Raw genomic sequence first — 17,313 nt, 5'->3', positions numbered from 1 at the left:
ATATTCACTAGAAATACGAGTGTTACTTAAGCTCCAGCCAATCGGCTTTATTGTGTAGTTTTTTAATGTTTTTTGTTTTTATTTATGATTTTGTAAATTATTAATTTATACAATCAGAAATATATCTACCAAAGAACAAGCAAATCATTTTTTATTTACTCTTGTGGAATAGCTTCCAATATTCAATACAAAGTAAGTGACGCTAGCTTGGCGCAAATGATTTGTCCAAAGTAGTCATAAGATGTAACTAAAAATACAAAAGCCGGCATTTGGATACTGTTCAGTGAGCAAGAATTTGGTATTTTAAAATACACTAAATAATCCTGCACATGTTTTAGCATTACGTGTCAGAAATATTGTGGGATAAAAATGGAGACGAATTGGATTTTGTTTTATGTTACATTAATATGTTTAATTATAAATCCGATAACGGCAGAAATTGTAAATAAAAATGTGGAAAGAAATTTGGATATAGCTTCTCAGCTCGTAAAAACATCATATAAAATACAAGTTGAGGAGACAGCCGGCAAACCATTGAAGGAGTACGAATTCATTGTAAAAGATCCAAATCTGTCTTTTATATCAGTCAAAGATGGATTCAATAAGAGACCCACAATTGAGGAAAGAAAAGAGAAGGAGAACGGTTTAACAAGATATAAAATAACATTTGCATCAAATGCCCCGCAACAAACTTTACTCATTGAAACAGTTTCAACCAAAAATATACTGCCCTATCCATCGGAAATCAAACAGAATGATAAACAGTTGGTCAAATATGTTGGTGGTCTTTATTACTATTCCTACTATCTAACACAAACGCAAAGACTTAACGTTCAACTTAGCTCGTCCAATATAATTGCGCATACACAGGTTAGACCATTTGCAGTAATGTCGAATAAAATATCTTATGGCCCGTACGAAAATGTCGCAAGTAAGTAATATCCTTATATTCAATTATGTTGCTAGGATTAACTTGAAATCGAATTAAACAGAGTTGACTGATGACGAGCTGTTCGTGCACTATGAGAACCAATCTCCGTTTTTGACTGTGAACACGTTGGAGCGCACAATTGAAGTTTCACACTGGGGCAACATTGCTGTGAAGGAGGAAATTCAAATGACGCACACTGGTGCAAAATTGAAAGGATCCTTTTCGCGTTATGATTTCCAAAAAGATGGTCGTTCTGGCCAATCGGCTGTCAAGTCTTACCGAACCTACTTACCGGCATCGGCAACTGGTGTCTATTACCGCGATACCAATGGCAACATCTCTACCTCAAATATGAATCAAATGCGTGATTCTGTTGAACTCGACCTGCGTCCCCGCTTCCCATTATTTGGTGGATGGAAAACGCAATACGTGCTCGGGTACAATGTGCCCTCCTATGAATATCTGTATAACTCCGACGACGATTATGTCCTTAAGATGTATGTCATTGACCATATACACGATAACATGGTGATTGATGAAGCTGTCATAACTATTATATTGCCGGAGGGCTCGTCGAATATCAAGCTTGAACCACCATATAGTATTGAGCGGCGACCAAACTCATTGGTTCACACCTATCTGGATACTGTGGGACGTCCAGTTATTTCATTTTCGCAAAGTAATTTGGTAGAAAATCATATTGCAGAGTTCACTCTCAAGTATAAGTTCTCAAAGGTATCGCTGCTTCAAGAGCCACTCCTAGTTATTGGATTTATTTATATTATTTTTCTACTTACCATTGTTCTTCTACGGCTAGACTTCTCAATTACATCCCATTCCCATAAAGATTAATATATATATATATAAATATACACTTTTGATTAATGACTATCAAATAAAAATCGAAATTTTCAAATATTTCAATATTTGCATTTTTGTATACTGTATGAATGTATTAAGTACTATTGTAATTTTCCAAGTAAATAGCATTGAACTGAATAAATATGTCTATACTAGAAACAAGTCATGAATAATAATGAAATAAATAGTTTTTGTCTGTCTCATACAATAAATTCATTGCATATGGAAGGCAAAAATATTCTATGGACTCTAAACGAAAAATCATTGTATATTATTAAAGTGAAATCCCACATAAATTTGATATTGTTATACATTAAAGACCTGCCCAAAAGTAGGCACTCTCAATTTTTTAAATCTTATTTTAGCATAGTTTAACATATGCTTAGAATTAGTAAAGAATAGTTCAAGAGTTTGTCTATTTTTATTTTCAAGTTTATTTATTCACAACAACAATTAATATTTATTTCTAGGAGTCCTAATTTCAATTATTATTAAGCAGTGCCATTTTTCAAGGCTTTGCTGCTAGATTATATTATTATTTAGATATATGCTATATATTTAGTCTTATTTATTGCAACAAATTCCGTTTTTGTATTCATTATTTTACAATTCTTTGTGTGGAGAGAATGCTCTAATTGTTAAATGATTTCTAAACCGAATTTGATTTTTTTTTAAAGTAATTTTAGAAATACACTAAATTTGAATTTTAAATCCCAAATTCTAATATAAGCCAATTATAGTATTATATTATATTAGTTATCATTCATTCTCTATGTCGGAAATGTATTTCAGAAGCTTGGCTAATCGGGAAATACTATAACCTTTACCCATAAACGTGATTTTTTTCGGCTAAATTGCAGCTCGATTACGTGGTATTTAAAATCTACATATGTACTCTTGTGTATTCCCATCCCAGAAAAATATATATATTGCACATAGCTTTGCCCATTTGGACAGTTAAAAATCTTATCTTCCACCGATTCAATAGGAAGAGTCCCACAATTAGTCAAGAATATTATATAGATTGATGAAAAAGCGATTGAAAAAGTTAGATCACTTTTAATATCATCTAGTGATAGAGCTATGTATATGTACATATATGGCTCATTAGAGGCGTGGCAAATCCGCAAATTTCTACATATTTAAATGTATTTGTTATTTGAGCTGTGTGCGCAACGTGAATGAGTATTATGCAGGCTACTCTATACTTGACTTTTTACATTTTTTTAAAAACACAAACAAGCTAAAACTGGTTTATATTTTGAGTTTCGCCCTTCAACATAACTACTCCCGAAGGATTTACCTTAACCTTGATTTTAGTTTTCGGAAACAATATACCATAGTTAATATTCTCATAAAGATCCTGAAATGAAAGGAAGAAATATATGCAAATGCATAAAATATTTATATAATTTATAAATTGTTTGAATAATATTATGCGATTTACCTCAACCCGATATCCATAATTATTGATAAGACCCAATTCCTTTAGTGTAACTGAAATATCAGAGGGTGTACCATCGGTTCGTCTATTTATGAAGGCGAGCGCGTAGGAGTAGAAATTCTGATATACTGGACTTATCGGCTTTGACCAAATTTCAATTCCCTTATGCTTATAGATTCTTCGGCCTTGTATTCCCAACGGATCCTGATCCACAGAAATGATCTTGCGGTTGAGTAAAATTTCTTTAAACTCTGGTCGAATTGTCCTTAAGTCCACTGACATTAAAAGAGGAGCTGCTAAAATTGACCAAATTGCGAATTGGGTTTTTGCCTGTTCGTAGCTGAGACCAAAGTTTCCGATTATTAACTAGATATAATAAACAGAGTATAAAAAGTTATAAGTTCCCGAATTCATCATTTCCTAAAGTAATTACCATATCAGGATCATTCCAGTGCCCGGGTCCGGCGTTAGGCGCTATCAAATCCTGATTATTTCCATAGTAATCAATAATATTTTCAACCGATGCCCACGAATCTTGAATATCATCGAAGTTCCTCCAGAGATTGCAATGCGTTTGAATAGCCGAAAAATTGGGCTGGATGCCCGCATAGATCTGATAAACGGGCCAGCTGCACGAGTAGACCATTGCCTTTCCAGTCCTATTCAGAAATCTGCCGAACTGCGTATACCCTCGATCCATGTCATAGGGCAAGGCATAGCAGCCATCCAATTTCACATAATCGACATCCCATTCGGCAAACTGAAGCGCATCGGTTTCCTCATAGCCAATGATGCCGGGATAACCAGCGCATGTGAAGTTGCCATAGTCCTCATAAATGCCGAATTTTAAGCCTCTCGAATGAATCTGAAAATATTGAAAATGTAATCATAATTATTGTGTTGTGTAAATTTATAGACATTAGTTTGGTAGGATGAGATATTAGATACCGAAGTTCTTAGTAGTAAAATAAGATATATTTTAGGTATATTTTGGTATACGAAAGATGCTAAGTAAGCGTTATACATACGTAATCTGATAAGGCTTTTATGCCACTAGGAAATCGCTTGTGATCGGCTAAGAGCTTGCCATCTATGTCGCGGCGCCTCTCCAGCCAGCAGTCGTCAATATTCACATACTCATAACCCACTGAAGCATAGCCCTCCGTAACGAGCAGATCAGCCATTACTTGAAATAGTCGCTCACTAAAAGAAATAAATAAAATCATTAAAAGAAATAATAGAAATAAAACATAGTAGAATCAAATTACTAACTACAAAATTTCTAACTGTGATACTTCTTCTAATAATCCATTAGAAATAGTAAGCAACGTCAGCATCATTGAAAGATTATACATCACAATATCTAAACGTTTATCCAGAAATTACAATTAATTAACGCTCCCTTAATTTCTTCTCCTCGTTTGTTTATAAAGTCCTCTTTAAACAATCAGTCAATAAATTTAATGTCAGAATTGACTAAACCACAAATTACATTTAAAGAAAATGCTTTGGACATACCTTATGCAATTGTCGGGATCATTTGCACAGTCTGTGTTGCATCGAAACCGCTCCCAGGACAACCAACCCATTGGAGGAGTCCGGGCCAATCCATTTTCCAAGCAGTGGCAAATCGCATTGAGTGCACCTATAAGGAAAATATACCTATACATAATGTCTGAAATATAAAAAGATATATATAACATTCTGGTTTTTCAATAAGTTCTTTTTTCTTGTAATTCATTCTATATATTTTCATAATAAATGTTAACAAAGAGGTATCCTCAATAAATGTAAATATAATACAATATTTGATTAATAGATTAAATCAATGTGCATCTGTAAATCAGGTTAGTATTTATCCACAATGCAATCAACCTGTTTAGGTAATATTATTTAATATAATATATTATTTAGTAAGTTGATTTAAAATCTAAGTACTTTAGTACGGAACATTATCTAAAATGAATATACTTAACTTGCTAATGAGTATTACAAAAATATGGGAAAAGCTAGGAGAGTTCAGTGAAAGAGAGGGATAAATAGATAGAGCAAACCTCAGGGCGGGAGGGGGAAATGATTATTAAAATTAAACTAATTTCCAAGAAATACCAGAATATTCTATGTTTTATTATTAGTAGATAAATCTTTAAAAATTAATAATTGTATATTACTATTATATTATATTATATTATGTATGTAGTTAAGGTTAAATTATTATAATTTTCTATATTATATATATATTATATATATTATTATCAATTTATAAATAAGGCATTAATTAGAGCCGATTTGCCTTCTTGGGGCCTAAAGACTAAATTAAAAGATTTTGCATTTTATCTCGGTTGTATGCCTCCCCCTCTCTTTGTCAGCAATATTGCAAAAAAAAAAAAATATATATATATAAATAAATATCTAAAATTTCCGTCTGTTGCTTTGTCGATTTGTGTTCTCCACATTCAAAATCATATATTTAAATCAACTTCTTTCTAAAGGTTGTGTAAGTTGGGACGAATGGGATTTGGAAAGCAGCGACGCAGCTGTTGTTGCATAAAGTGCAAAATAAGCGGCGCATGCGCGAATGTGCATGCGTGTGTGTGAGTGAGCGAGTGTGCCTGTGTATTGTATGCTTTGTGTATTTTTTTCTGTTGAATATCAAGAAGCCTGGAGTGATGGAAACAGGTATTGAAAGTATATCCAAGTGTGGCGATTCCTCCTAATTTACTCTTACAGATTCGTAAGCTCGCATCGCCTTATATAATTGCAAAAACTATACATAAATATACATATCTATATATCTACATACATATATATATTGATATATATACATACATATGTATAGCCAATAAATACTTGATTGAGAACAATCTGTGGTCACACCTGAGCATTTAGAAAGTCTTAAAGCTGTTCGAACATGATCATACCTTTGATTCGCTTTGCATTTAACGTTTAAAGCTAAATTTGATTCGATTTCAGACACAATCCAAAAACTGTTGTGGGTAGCGTGTAATATACAGTACAGTGAAGTGATTTACAAAGTCAAACAGTGCAGCTCTATTTGTTTAATCAAACTCCATTGGTCGAAGCTAATTTAAGCAAATAAAATACTTAGGGTGCTATAAAAATTAATGGATCATTACGAAATCAGAAGGCGCAGGTCGGGCGTGCTCGACTAAAGTATCCATTGAAGAATTTTGTAATTACATTAAATTGAATTTATGCAAATAAATTTTTTATGAGTGAGGTGTGGCCAAGTTCTAAACCTTTATTTAAATATATATGTAAACATAGTTTCTTTGAATATATGTATATGTAGGTATATTCTTAATCAGTCAAGATATGCGTGCACATCTTTTTGTCTGTCAGTCTGCATGAAATTCGAATATATTCTTTTTTTATATATTGGCAATATTTTTAAAAATGTCTTTTCCTTTCATTTAATATAGTTTGCGAAACTTGGTATAACAGTTAAGTTTAAATTAGTCAATAGGTATAAATTTCAAATGCTATCAGTAAACGAATCTAATATCTCATCTGTAAGTAAATTAAAACGTTGATATCCGAACCGTATAAGTTATTTATAATTTATTTATAGAAGATCACAGAAATCTAAATTCTGTTAGCCCTAAAACTAGAAGAATGACACACCTAACACTCTTAAAATGAAAGTTAATTAGTTAATAGTGTAGAATATCCTAATAGTCATGATTAATATTAGATCTTGAAGTTCTTAGGAAAACATCGAGCAAGGGTTGTTTGTCTCATTAAGAGCCATTAGGAGCTCAGGTATCAGAGAACAGGTACACAACTTGTCAAAGTGCAATAACCTCAAGGGACATTTCGATGAGATTTGATGATATTTATATTTTAGTTTACTTAACTTCTATTCTAATCTTTATTCAAATATATAATTTAAGTCTTACCATCTTTTAGTATCTGGCAATTGACATTAAAATATGTGCTGTAAGAGTTTTAATATTATATAATGAATAGAAACTAAGCGTAAATACGGATAAGTATTAAAATCAACCTAATAACATAATAATGCTAATTATTAAGGATTAATAAAAATAGGATCTGAACGAAAAGCATCAAATATATTCAACAAATTATTTGCAGTATCCTTTTTTGCTCATCATAATAATAAAATACAAAATCAAACATTATAATTTGACACACAAATTTCTTCTAAGTATTTCCTCTAAAAATTTCTTCTAAGTATTTCTTCTAAATATTTCCCCTAATTCTTTCCGCCAAATTTTTCCACTAAGTATTTCTTCTATTTCTTCCAAACTTTTCTTCTAAGAATTTCTTCTAAATGTTTGCACTAAGTATTTCCTTTAAAAATTTCTTCTAACTGTTTCCTCTTATCATTTGTTCTAAGTGTTTCTGATAAGAATTTATTTCCTCTAAGTATTTCCACTAAATATTTCCATTAAGTATTTCCTCTAAGTCCTTAATGCTTAGCTGAACGATCGTACAATTCACTTCACGTCACTTCACTTTACTACACTACACTGCACGACTGACCCCCACCAGGCCTGGGCTACTGAAGAAATACTGCAGCTGTGGCCCTTTATATAGGTCGTAATTCACTCAATTACTACATCGTGCTCAAATGTTGAGTCCGGCTCGGTAGGGATCGTTGCAATCGAGCTTTAAGTGAGCAATGGGAGCACCCTCTGCTGCTGCAAGCACTCTAGCTTCGTTTTACTCAAATATAAATCGCAATCGAAAACTGCCGCATACATATAGAAAACTCTGCCTCAATTTCGCGTTTTTAATGGGTTTGTTATCAATCGGCTAGACCATTTTCAAATAGACTAGTTTTAGCTTGAAACATGCTAAAGTAGCAGCACTGTTGAACGGACACAATAATTTAGTTTAGACATTCACCATTCGATGTTTTGTTATGTTGCTATAGGATCTCAATTTGTTTGCATTAACACCCCATTATAATATATTCAGAATATATGAATACATCGAAACTTTTCTTTCGAAGTGCAATAGAATCAAGTTGCTGTTTCAAGAATGTGTTTCTTTAACTTATTTTATATAATTTTAAATTCATTTAAATAAATACATTTTACGCGCGAAATGTCATCGAATGTGAATATAGCAGTTAGCTTTTGACTGGCAACAGCAACAGCTTGCGTGGCTTGTTGGTTAAATAAGGTGGCATCTCCACACAGGCGTAGCCAACCATAAGTTAGTTTAAAATATCAGTTGCCGGTAGATAAATATTGTGATAAATAAATAGCTTATGTCTATTTATGGAGATATCGGTTCGATTTCTGAAAGTGTTACCATAGTAAAAGTGTGAAGCGTTGAATGACCCCTAGCGGATTACTGTTTGTTGGCCGCTTATATCTATATGTATGTTCATGTATGATGGTAATGTAAATATAATGTTAATAAAATATAAATATTTAGTCTTATCAAGAATATATATTCTTGAGCTGCGTTGTAAGGTAATATATGTCCCTGTCTGTCGCTTCGTCTGTCTCTCTCTCTCTCTCTCTCTCTCTCTCTCTCTGTCTCTCGTTCTGTCTGTCAAACAAATTCAAGGGACGAAGAAGAACTACATGAAATCATTTAAAATCAAGTTAGAATTATAGCAGCAGCAAAGAGTTTTCCCATTGGCTCAATATTTGAGTACGATGTAGTGATTGAGTGAATGTCGCCCTATATAAAAGGCAGCAGCTGCAGCATTTCTTCAGTCGCCTAGACCTGATGGGGGTCAGTCGTGCGGGGCAGAAAAGTGAATTAAGTGCATTAAAGACTCAGAGGAGATATTAAGAGGAAATACTTGGAGAACATTTTTAGAGAAAACTTTTTGCGGAAAAATTTAGAAAAAATACTCGTCAGAAGTACTTGGAGGGAATAGTTAAGTAAAACATTTAGTAGAAAAGGAAATAAGTAGAGTAAACTTGTATTAAATCAATTTAAAATATAAATATATTTGCAAATGAATCCATGGCATACATACTGTGTGGCAAAGCAATATGTATGAAATTTTGTTTGATTATGTTGATTAAAAATGAGCTCTTCCATTTTTCATATATGCCACTAATCCAGCATTTTCCTATATAAGCCTGCTTTATTTAATATTATCAATCTACATTTCGAAGCTCAGCAGCTGGCAACACTGAAACGGTAAGCGTGCCCATATTTATAAATTTTCTCAAACATACCAAAATTGACAGGAAGTTTAATATGGCAATTGATTGCAGGGTATATTATATATTTGTTTATAAATATATATACATAATTGGGGTGACTTTTCAGTGGATTGAGGCTATAAAAAATAATACCTATGTAGGATAGGGTAATAGATTATATGCGAAAATAAAAAACACTCTGTGTGGGTGCTCTTTATAGTGTTTATTAAAGTTGTCTCAATATCACGACTTAATCTATGCAAAATACTTCGTTCATTTGATGTTCTTGTAAATCCATGGCAGCAGCGAGGTGACACGAGTGTAGACACCCGGATATTGCCCCTTGCCGCAGCCAATGCCCCACGAGACGATGCCCACCTGTGTGTATCGGTTGCCCTCATTGACGATCATCGGGCCACCAGAGTCGCCCTGTCAGGAAATAAAACAAAGATTAGTTTAATTATCTGCAGCTAAATTAGGTTATTCTTTGACTAACGCTGCACGAATCCTTGGACGCTTGACCAGCACAGATCATGGATTCGATAATGCCGCCGGGCGCAGCGCGTCCGTATTTATGAGCGCACTCCGAATTCGTCCAGATTGGTATGTCCACCTTTTGCAGAATCGATGGCTGAGGTCCATTCTCGCGCAGGCTGCCCCAGCCGGCGACCGTCGCCACCTGTCCGCTATAGGAGCGGGCCTTTTGGGTTGCCGAGGTGGGCAGGCAAATCGGTTGGATCTCGGTGGAGAAGGGCACGGGCTCGCTCAACGTCAAAATGGCAATATCATTGTGCTAAGCCGTTGAAGAGATATATAACGGGATATATAATAGGATATATGATTGATATACCTACCAGGGTGCTAAATTCGAAACCCTTGTGCCGCACGAGTCGTTTGATGCGACGCGAAACGTGTTGCACCTCAAAGTCCGTGCGGATATTATAGTCACCCAGATGAGCTGTCAATGCGGCCACATCCCATGAGGTCATTCTGGAATTTCGATCAGTTATACTTCATCTAGCATCCAGTTTCCTAATTTCAATTACCTTGCCACACAATGCGCCGCCGTGAGAATGTGATTGTTGGTTATTAGACTGCCGCCGCAGAACTGTTTGCCGGACTTGAAGAGCACGGCCATCCAGGGGAACTCATGCGGACTCGCGTTGTTGCCGCCCACAATGCGCTCCTGGTCGGGCGACACGGGATTCTTGTTGCCGCACTGCAGCGGCAGTCCTTCGGGACTGTAGCCAGTCGTTGGACGGCGTGTGGTTGATGTTGTTGTTGCTGTCGTCGGATAGCTGGGCCGACGCGTGGTCGTTGGCGGTCTGCCCTGTGGGCGTGGCGTTGTACGCCGAGTAGTTAGCCCCGAGCTGGTTGTAGTGCCAATGGGTCGTGAGGTCGGATGCGTTGGATACTGATGGTTTGGTGGGTGTGTCGGTATCGGTGGTGGCCAACCCCCAACGCTGGGCGGATGGGTGGGCAATGGTGGCGGCCACTGTGGAAAGCCACCGGCAAAGTTGCCGAAGGGCCATTGGTAGGGATTCACGGCGGTAGTGGGGAGCGTGGTCGATGGTGTTGGTGCTGGTTGCAGCTCGGGTGCATTGGCTTCAATGTGGTTGATATCCTGAAAGTCGGGCATATCCTCAACGCTATTTTGAACCGTATCAATTGGGTCTTTGTCATTTTCATCGGGATTCAGATTGTCCTGCGGCTGATCTGGCTCCTCCACGTCATCAGCCTCTTCAATCTCATCGACACCCACGGGGGGCTTCTCCGTTGTCGTCGTCGTCGTTGTTGTTGTCGTCGGCATTGGATAGCCGCCCAATGGATTGGTATCCATGCTTGGACAACATATGCCATTGTTAATGCGTCCAAGCTGATCGTAAAAGTTGCATATATCAGAGCCAAATCCGAGTGAACCAACGGGCGGTTGCCACTGACGCACTGCAAGGATCGATAATTGCCGCACCACGCGGTAATACGATCGGCAGTTGTCGATGCGAACGCAACTGCCGGGCTGGGCTCTGGAGGTTAAGCACCTCGAGCCTTCCCAGATTCCAGCATTGGCCAGACTGGCCTGCAGTAGAAACAAGCTCGGATCAAATAGAAGTTGCCGCTGCTGCCTGGCTGTGCCTGCAGATAAAGATGCTAGGGAGTTGATAGGAAATTTAAAGAATAATTGTTTATAATTTGTTAAAAATATGGCTCTGAAGATAGGGAAAATAATATATATCAAATATAATCTAATTTACTCTGAAATGATATTACTTCCTTTTTACTAGATTACTATTATTATTATTACTCCTATTCTTATATGAATATTTTAGCGAAAATTTCTCATTTTTATATGCATATTTAATATAGTTTTTGTTTTTTTTTTTTTCTTACCAAAAATATGTAATATATTATTAATATAAAATTCATATAAGAAATCAAATATTGTACCAAAAATAGGGTTCGCAAAATAAAAAGTCTTCAAAAAAGGGATTGGCGTCATATAAATAGAATTACATATACGCTTAGAGCTTAATTGATTCGTTTTCCTTTAATCACATTTCATATAAACAACTTCCATTGACCTGTTGGTAGACAGCTGTCATAACAATTTAAAATCCGTCAAATGAGATTTGTGGCCAATAACAATAAACATCAAAATGTTTTCATGATTTGGGCCAAGTGAGTAACAAGTAATTCGGCTTTCAGCTGGAATGTCTTGTGCACCCGAATTTTATGTTTCATGACTCAGAATTCATCAAAATTTGGTGAGTCTACTAACATTTTTGTTGGGCTGTTTGCTTCGTAACATGCAAATATCATTTACAAAATGCTTACTCAATATGCGTAACGAGTCGTCAACGTAGTCTCCATTACGGACAGGGCAGAAGGAAAAAAAAAAAAAAAAACACGTGCAGTCTGGTAGCTGCGAATTCCAGCCGATCGAACTTTATGCACATTTAAGTGTCCATTAATATAACACCTTACTAACACCTGAACACTTTTAAAGAAATATTTTTATTATGTGTAATGCTATGCGTTAAACCAATTCTATTTGGGAAAACATAGCATTTCTTGATTAAGGATTATCTTTAACCTGAGCTTTAATATAAATTAAATTCTGAACTTTCTCATTAAAGTTTATGTTTAAAAGTTTAAGTTGATGTTAAAGCTATGTTTATGTTTTATGCATGTTATGTGATCATTCGGGGATTGCCGTTTAACTAAGTAAATCATTCATCAAATATGGAAACTAAAAAACGAACAATAAGACGCATTCATACGGGTCTTTAATCACAATTTTCTTTAATTATCAGAGAGAAAGGAAAATCGATATAGCGAATTTAGAAGATAGAAATTTGGTATGCAATGTACATATCCATTGAATTTTCCAGAATAAGAAGGGTGTTTCGTAAATAAGATAGTTTTTAAAATAAGAATCCTGCGATCGATCCTCCACAAATAATCAGCTCACTTGTGCATAAAATAGCTTTTCGTAATCTTAAATAGTTTTTAGACAGGTTAGTTTTTTGTTGTTACAAACCCTACTCACAGGATATAACGTTAATAGCTAATGGGTATTAAAAAAAATGTTGGCCTTTAACCGAGCAGGGCTTATGAATGTAAACGGAAATTTAAAAAAGGTTCTTCAACAATTTAATTTAAATTTATAGCGTACTTTAATGTAGCATTTATGTAGGAAATTCAAAATTCAAATTACAGGAAGTACACAGTGCTTTAACTAAGCATTAAAGATGTTTGACTTTAGTTACTATTTAGTTAATTGGCAGGGATGCTGTAACATTTTAGGAATATCCTACATTTCATTGTGTTTGTATAGTATATTTAAATTTGTATAAGGGAGTAGAAAATTAAATTATATAATTATAAAGTGGCCTTTATTATACTCAGCTTTACTTTGTCAAAGCATTTCAGATGAACCAAAATAAATGCGCTCTTAAATAAATAAATTGATTGATGATTCTATAACTATTATAATCAATCGATTTTTGTATATAACAAAACCTAATCCATTTGAATTGCAGTTCTTCTAAAAGAAAATTTGTTATTTATTCAAATGAAAGGCCCAGCATATCTTTCAGTTTTGTTTCTTTGAATGATTTTTTAGATTCCCATAGAGCATAATAATGGAATCTGATGTGTTAACTGCCTATGAATGGAGCAAAATGTTTGCTAATGTCTGTCAGACAAGCTGTGAAGCTTGTTTCGTCTGTATTTTACATGATATCATATAGAATGTTTACACATAAATCTTACACACACAATTATATCGAGAGCAAGCTAAACGACTCATTTAGGCGAAGATTTTAGTGAACGCATAAATCAACTTCCACTATAATATGGGCCACACGCGAAATGCTAAATAAATTAAACAAATGGCAGATTTATGTTAACTTGCAAGAACAACAAGAGCAGCTGGAACAAAGACGGCGCACAATAGCCGCCTAGATCAGTTTTAAGAAGTTGCCAATGGGGTTTACATACACACGCAGACACTCACTCACATATATGAATATGACAAGTGACAGTAGAAAGTTGCTTAGGGGCAAGCGACACGCTGTTTTACAAAGAAATGTTGTCAATTGTGCGTTGAAAGGCGCACAGCACATTGAAGAAGAAGAAGAAGAAGAAGAAAAGATAAAAGCGAAAAAAATGAGTGAAACAGAAAAAAAGCCAAGACATGGAAAAAAATGGCACAGCAATTGTCATTCAGCTTGAAAAGCGCTTAAGTTTATTGTCAATATTCTGGCTTTTGTTTTTTGCTTTTTTGTCAAATTTCTTCGTACAGAAATGTCAAAATATTGAGTAATCGTATAATAGGTCGTCGCATGGAGAACAGCTTGGAATTGGAACTCGAAGCGTGAACGAATTTTAAGTAAATATTTAAGTAAATATTGGTTCATTTTTTCTTCTACCTCATCTGCTTTGTCTATGGGCATGTTTCTTTGTCAACACAGAATTGCTAAAAATAAAGGGGGGAAACGTTGCCTAGCTAAATAGTTGTTGTTTTTTTTTTTTTCTAAAGGCTAATGAACTCCTATTGATGAGGTTTAATTACTCGACATTATATTTTACTGCATATTAGTTTGGCAGGCAGGCAGGCATAATATAGTTAAGAAACACCCCCTAGTGCTACAAACTTATTAACTTTAGTGTCAAGCGTGTGGCATAAGACACTTAAGATGCCCAAAGATAGACCAGGCACAAGTTCAAGGTCCGTTCGCTAGCCAACTCATATCCAGAGCCTGCACAAATCAAACTGGATTAATATAAGCGCACAGACCGGCGCAGAAACTTGAAATGAGCTGCAGGACCTGTAAGCTGAGCCGCGCTGCGTTGAACCGGGGGCCAAGTCTTCTGAATTGTATATTATGAATACGGATAGGTGAGCGTGTCCATATAACTTAAATTTATTACGACGTCTGTCAGCACTGCAGCTGCTGCTGACCGTCAGCTAACTAATTGCTGCCCGTTGTTCTATTGCATTTTAATTACAATAAGAATAGAATGATCGTTAAATAAAAAAGAAAAAAAAGAAAAGAGATCAGCATTAATAGGCTTAAATGGTCGCGATGTTTTCAGAGCGCAACATGAGCAAATATCACGCCTCTTTTGTTGGTCATAAATAAAAGGGGACGGGTACATGCGACAAGCCCATCAATTTCGTATAAGTACAACAAATTTGAAAGCTCTATACCGAATTCGCCTCCACTGCGACAATTCTTTGCGTTAAGATCGGAAGTGAGAATAGAAAGTTGGCGTCTTTTATAGTCTGGCTGGCTCTAAGGGCCGCAGCTGAGAGACGCACGCCATCAAGAGTAGTTCACAAGCTCCGAATTCTCTTTTTATTTTCACTGGGCAATTTATAGATTTCTGAAGGTCACAAAAAACAATATACCGCTGCGTGCTTAGCATAAATTTATCGGACATAGCAAAAAGTCGTTGAACTTTTATACATTACTTATATCTAGTATTTAATGGGATGTAATGCAAACAAAAGTAAAAACGAAGTCTGACATATTTATTCCTTACTTAAAATGACTTTGCAATAAACTAGTTTATATATTAGCAAATCTATTTTAATTCTTTTTGCTTCGAAAAAATCTGCATTGCCTTATCTGTCATATGTTAATTATTGTTAAAAATACTTTTGGAAATTGCTTTGTGTATCTCACGAAAATTGTTATTGGATACTCGTATTTTAATTTTAATTACATGTGAGTTAAGTTGATTTCGACGTAGGAGTTTTTGTTTTTTTTGTTGATTTTTTTTCGGATTTTTTTAGAGCTTTTCTTAGGATTTCTGTCTATACAACAATTGTCAATTAGTGTTGCATTTCTGGTTCGAACCTTCTTGTTCGAATTAAGGATCTTGTATCATTAATAATTTATTGAGTATAAAAAATTTCTTTAATTTATTAGGCAATTTATAGCTTAACAGATTTTATAGATTAAATTTTCGTGTTTATTATGTTGCAAGTTTGTTGCCTAAGTCTTTTTATATTTCCTCAAAATAAATTGGAAAATAAACTCTAGATTGAAGACAGACAATATTTTGAGGCCTAAGACAATATTTTTCATTGGTTTTAGTTGAGCCAGCCAATAATGATTATTTATTGACATAAAGCATAATTATTAATAAACTGCTCGCAAGTTTGTTGTCTAAGTCTTTTGTTCGTATCTCTGGCATGTAATCGTTTAGATCCATTTTTTTGTAACTTAAATAAAAAGTTATATCTGAATTAGGTTTTTATTCATGATAAAAAATAATAACTAAAGAATTGCCGACCAGCCTAAAATAATTTTCGTTGAGGAATTCTTTATATCTCGATTCCGAATTTCGTGAGCGTTACTCACCATCCTCGTGGCCATTAAAGTCTCGTTCGAATGTGGCATTGGACGCGGCTAGGGACTCAACAGCCTTTGTGTGTAGAATTTGATCCGATAATGTTGTTGTTGTTGTTGCTGCTGTTGGTCTTATCGATGGCACATCCTCGGCTAATGTCGTTTTAAAATGCAACAAATGCACAGAAAGTAATAAAATCCGCAAAACTGCAAACATTTTGCCAGCAAAATAATTTGTTTTTTTTTTTTATTATTATTTTTTTTTTGTTTTATTTTTTATTATTTATGTACTTATTTTTACTATTTTGTTTTCGTTTCAACTCAGCGGGAATTGCAGACCATATATAAATGTTACAATATAGTATATAAACCACACAAACGAAGCGCGTCTGGCTTTAACATGCGACGCACGTTGCCCGATGGCATTCACCTGGGCGGGCAGACGACTCAGAATATTTTCTCGCCTGGTTCTGGCTTGATTCTCGCAATGTCGATATCGCTTGGCCTTCGCGCGCTTATTAGAAACAGGACCGTTGGCTAGCGAGGTCCGCAAGCTTCTGAGCCAACTGATGCCAGCGAAGTTTGGTTAACAGCTATGCCGTCTGCCGCTGCCGTCTGCCAACGACGGCGACAGCGACGCAGACGCAGACGCGTACGTAGACGCAAACGCAGACACTGCCGAAACGTCAATAATTTTTGCGTATCGATTTGCTTGTGCTTCGCCATACCATAGGCGGTCATCTGAGTTGGTTGTCTTTTGGTTGGCTTTTTGTTTATCTCTAATGCAAATGCAGACTGCATTTGGAAACAAGTTATTCAAATGCTTGCACTTGCTTCTGTTCATCAAACCGGGACTTAAACCGAGACCGAGAACATTATATAGCTGCATACTGTTAAAACGTCAACTACATCATCGCATTTTACGCTTGCTTTTAAGGTGCACTGACACTAAATTCGTATTTAATATAACTCTATTAGGATTGTGCTCAAATATTTTTTTTTTATCAAACTCTCAAAGAAAATAGGTGAAATTTTCTATATGTTTTAAAATATAATATT

General features: G+C 35.2%; 3 protein-coding genes across 8 annotated transcripts; 1 reads left to right on the top strand and 2 right to left on the bottom strand.

Annotated features, from left to right (window-relative positions):
* The first annotated feature begins 303 nt into the window (after positions 1–303).
* LOC108610422 (dolichyl-diphosphooligosaccharide--protein glycosyltransferase subunit 1) lies at positions 304–1,849 on the top strand. Its single transcript, XM_018002516.2, has 2 exons — positions 304–931; positions 993–1,849. Exons 1-2 carry the CDS (start codon positions 370–372, stop codon positions 1,781–1,783), a joined length of 1,353 nt encoding a protein of 450 aa, XP_017858005.1. The 5' UTR covers positions 304–369; the 3' UTR covers positions 1,784–1,849.
* LOC108610423 (alpha-N-acetylgalactosaminidase) lies at positions 385–7,775 on the bottom strand. 5 transcript variants are annotated; one of them, XM_089465656.1, is made up of 7 exons: positions 7,715–7,769; positions 7,157–7,194; positions 4,755–4,881; positions 4,265–4,439; positions 3,670–4,101; positions 3,240–3,602; positions 385–3,155 (listed from the first exon to the last, which is right to left on the bottom strand). In XM_089465656.1, exons 3-7 carry the CDS (start codon positions 4,823–4,825, stop codon positions 3,036–3,038), a joined length of 1,161 nt encoding a protein of 386 aa, XP_089321782.1. In that variant the 5' UTR covers positions 4,826–4,881; positions 7,157–7,194; positions 7,715–7,769; the 3' UTR covers positions 385–3,035. The 5 variants fall into 5 exon arrangements, with proteins under 5 accessions (XP_089321782.1, XP_089321781.1, XP_089321780.1 ...); XM_089465655.1 differs by lacking the exon at positions 7,157–7,194 and having other exon boundaries at positions 7,715–7,775; XM_089465654.1 differs by lacking the exon at positions 7,715–7,769 and having other exon boundaries at positions 4,755–4,911; positions 7,157–7,676.
* A 1,821-nt stretch (positions 7,776–9,596) lies between these two features.
* On the bottom strand, positions 9,597–16,840 carry l(2)k05911 (CLIP and Tryp_SPc domain-containing lethal (2) k05911). 2 transcript variants are annotated; one of them, XM_089465641.1, is made up of 5 exons: positions 16,267–16,840; positions 10,441–11,527; positions 10,249–10,384; positions 9,891–10,187; positions 9,597–9,823 (listed from the first exon to the last, which is right to left on the bottom strand). In XM_089465641.1, the coding sequence occupies exons 1-5, from the start codon at positions 16,469–16,471 to the stop codon at positions 9,668–9,670; spliced, it is 1,881 nt and encodes a 626-aa protein (XP_089321767.1). In that variant the 5' UTR covers positions 16,472–16,840; the 3' UTR covers positions 9,597–9,667. The 2 variants fall into 2 exon arrangements, with proteins under 2 accessions (XP_089321767.1, XP_017860324.1); XM_018004835.2 differs by having other exon boundaries at positions 10,441–11,542; positions 16,267–16,839.
* Positions 16,841–17,313: the final 473 nt, after the last annotated feature.

This window comes from Drosophila arizonae, chromosome 3, assembly GCF_054131065.1.
Source record: "Drosophila arizonae isolate 15081-1271.41 chromosome 3, UAZ_ARI_1.0, whole genome shotgun sequence".
Classification (NCBI taxonomy): Eukaryota; Metazoa; Arthropoda; class Insecta; order Diptera; family Drosophilidae; genus Drosophila; species Drosophila arizonae.
This window is presented reverse-complemented; position numbering and strand designations above follow the sequence as displayed.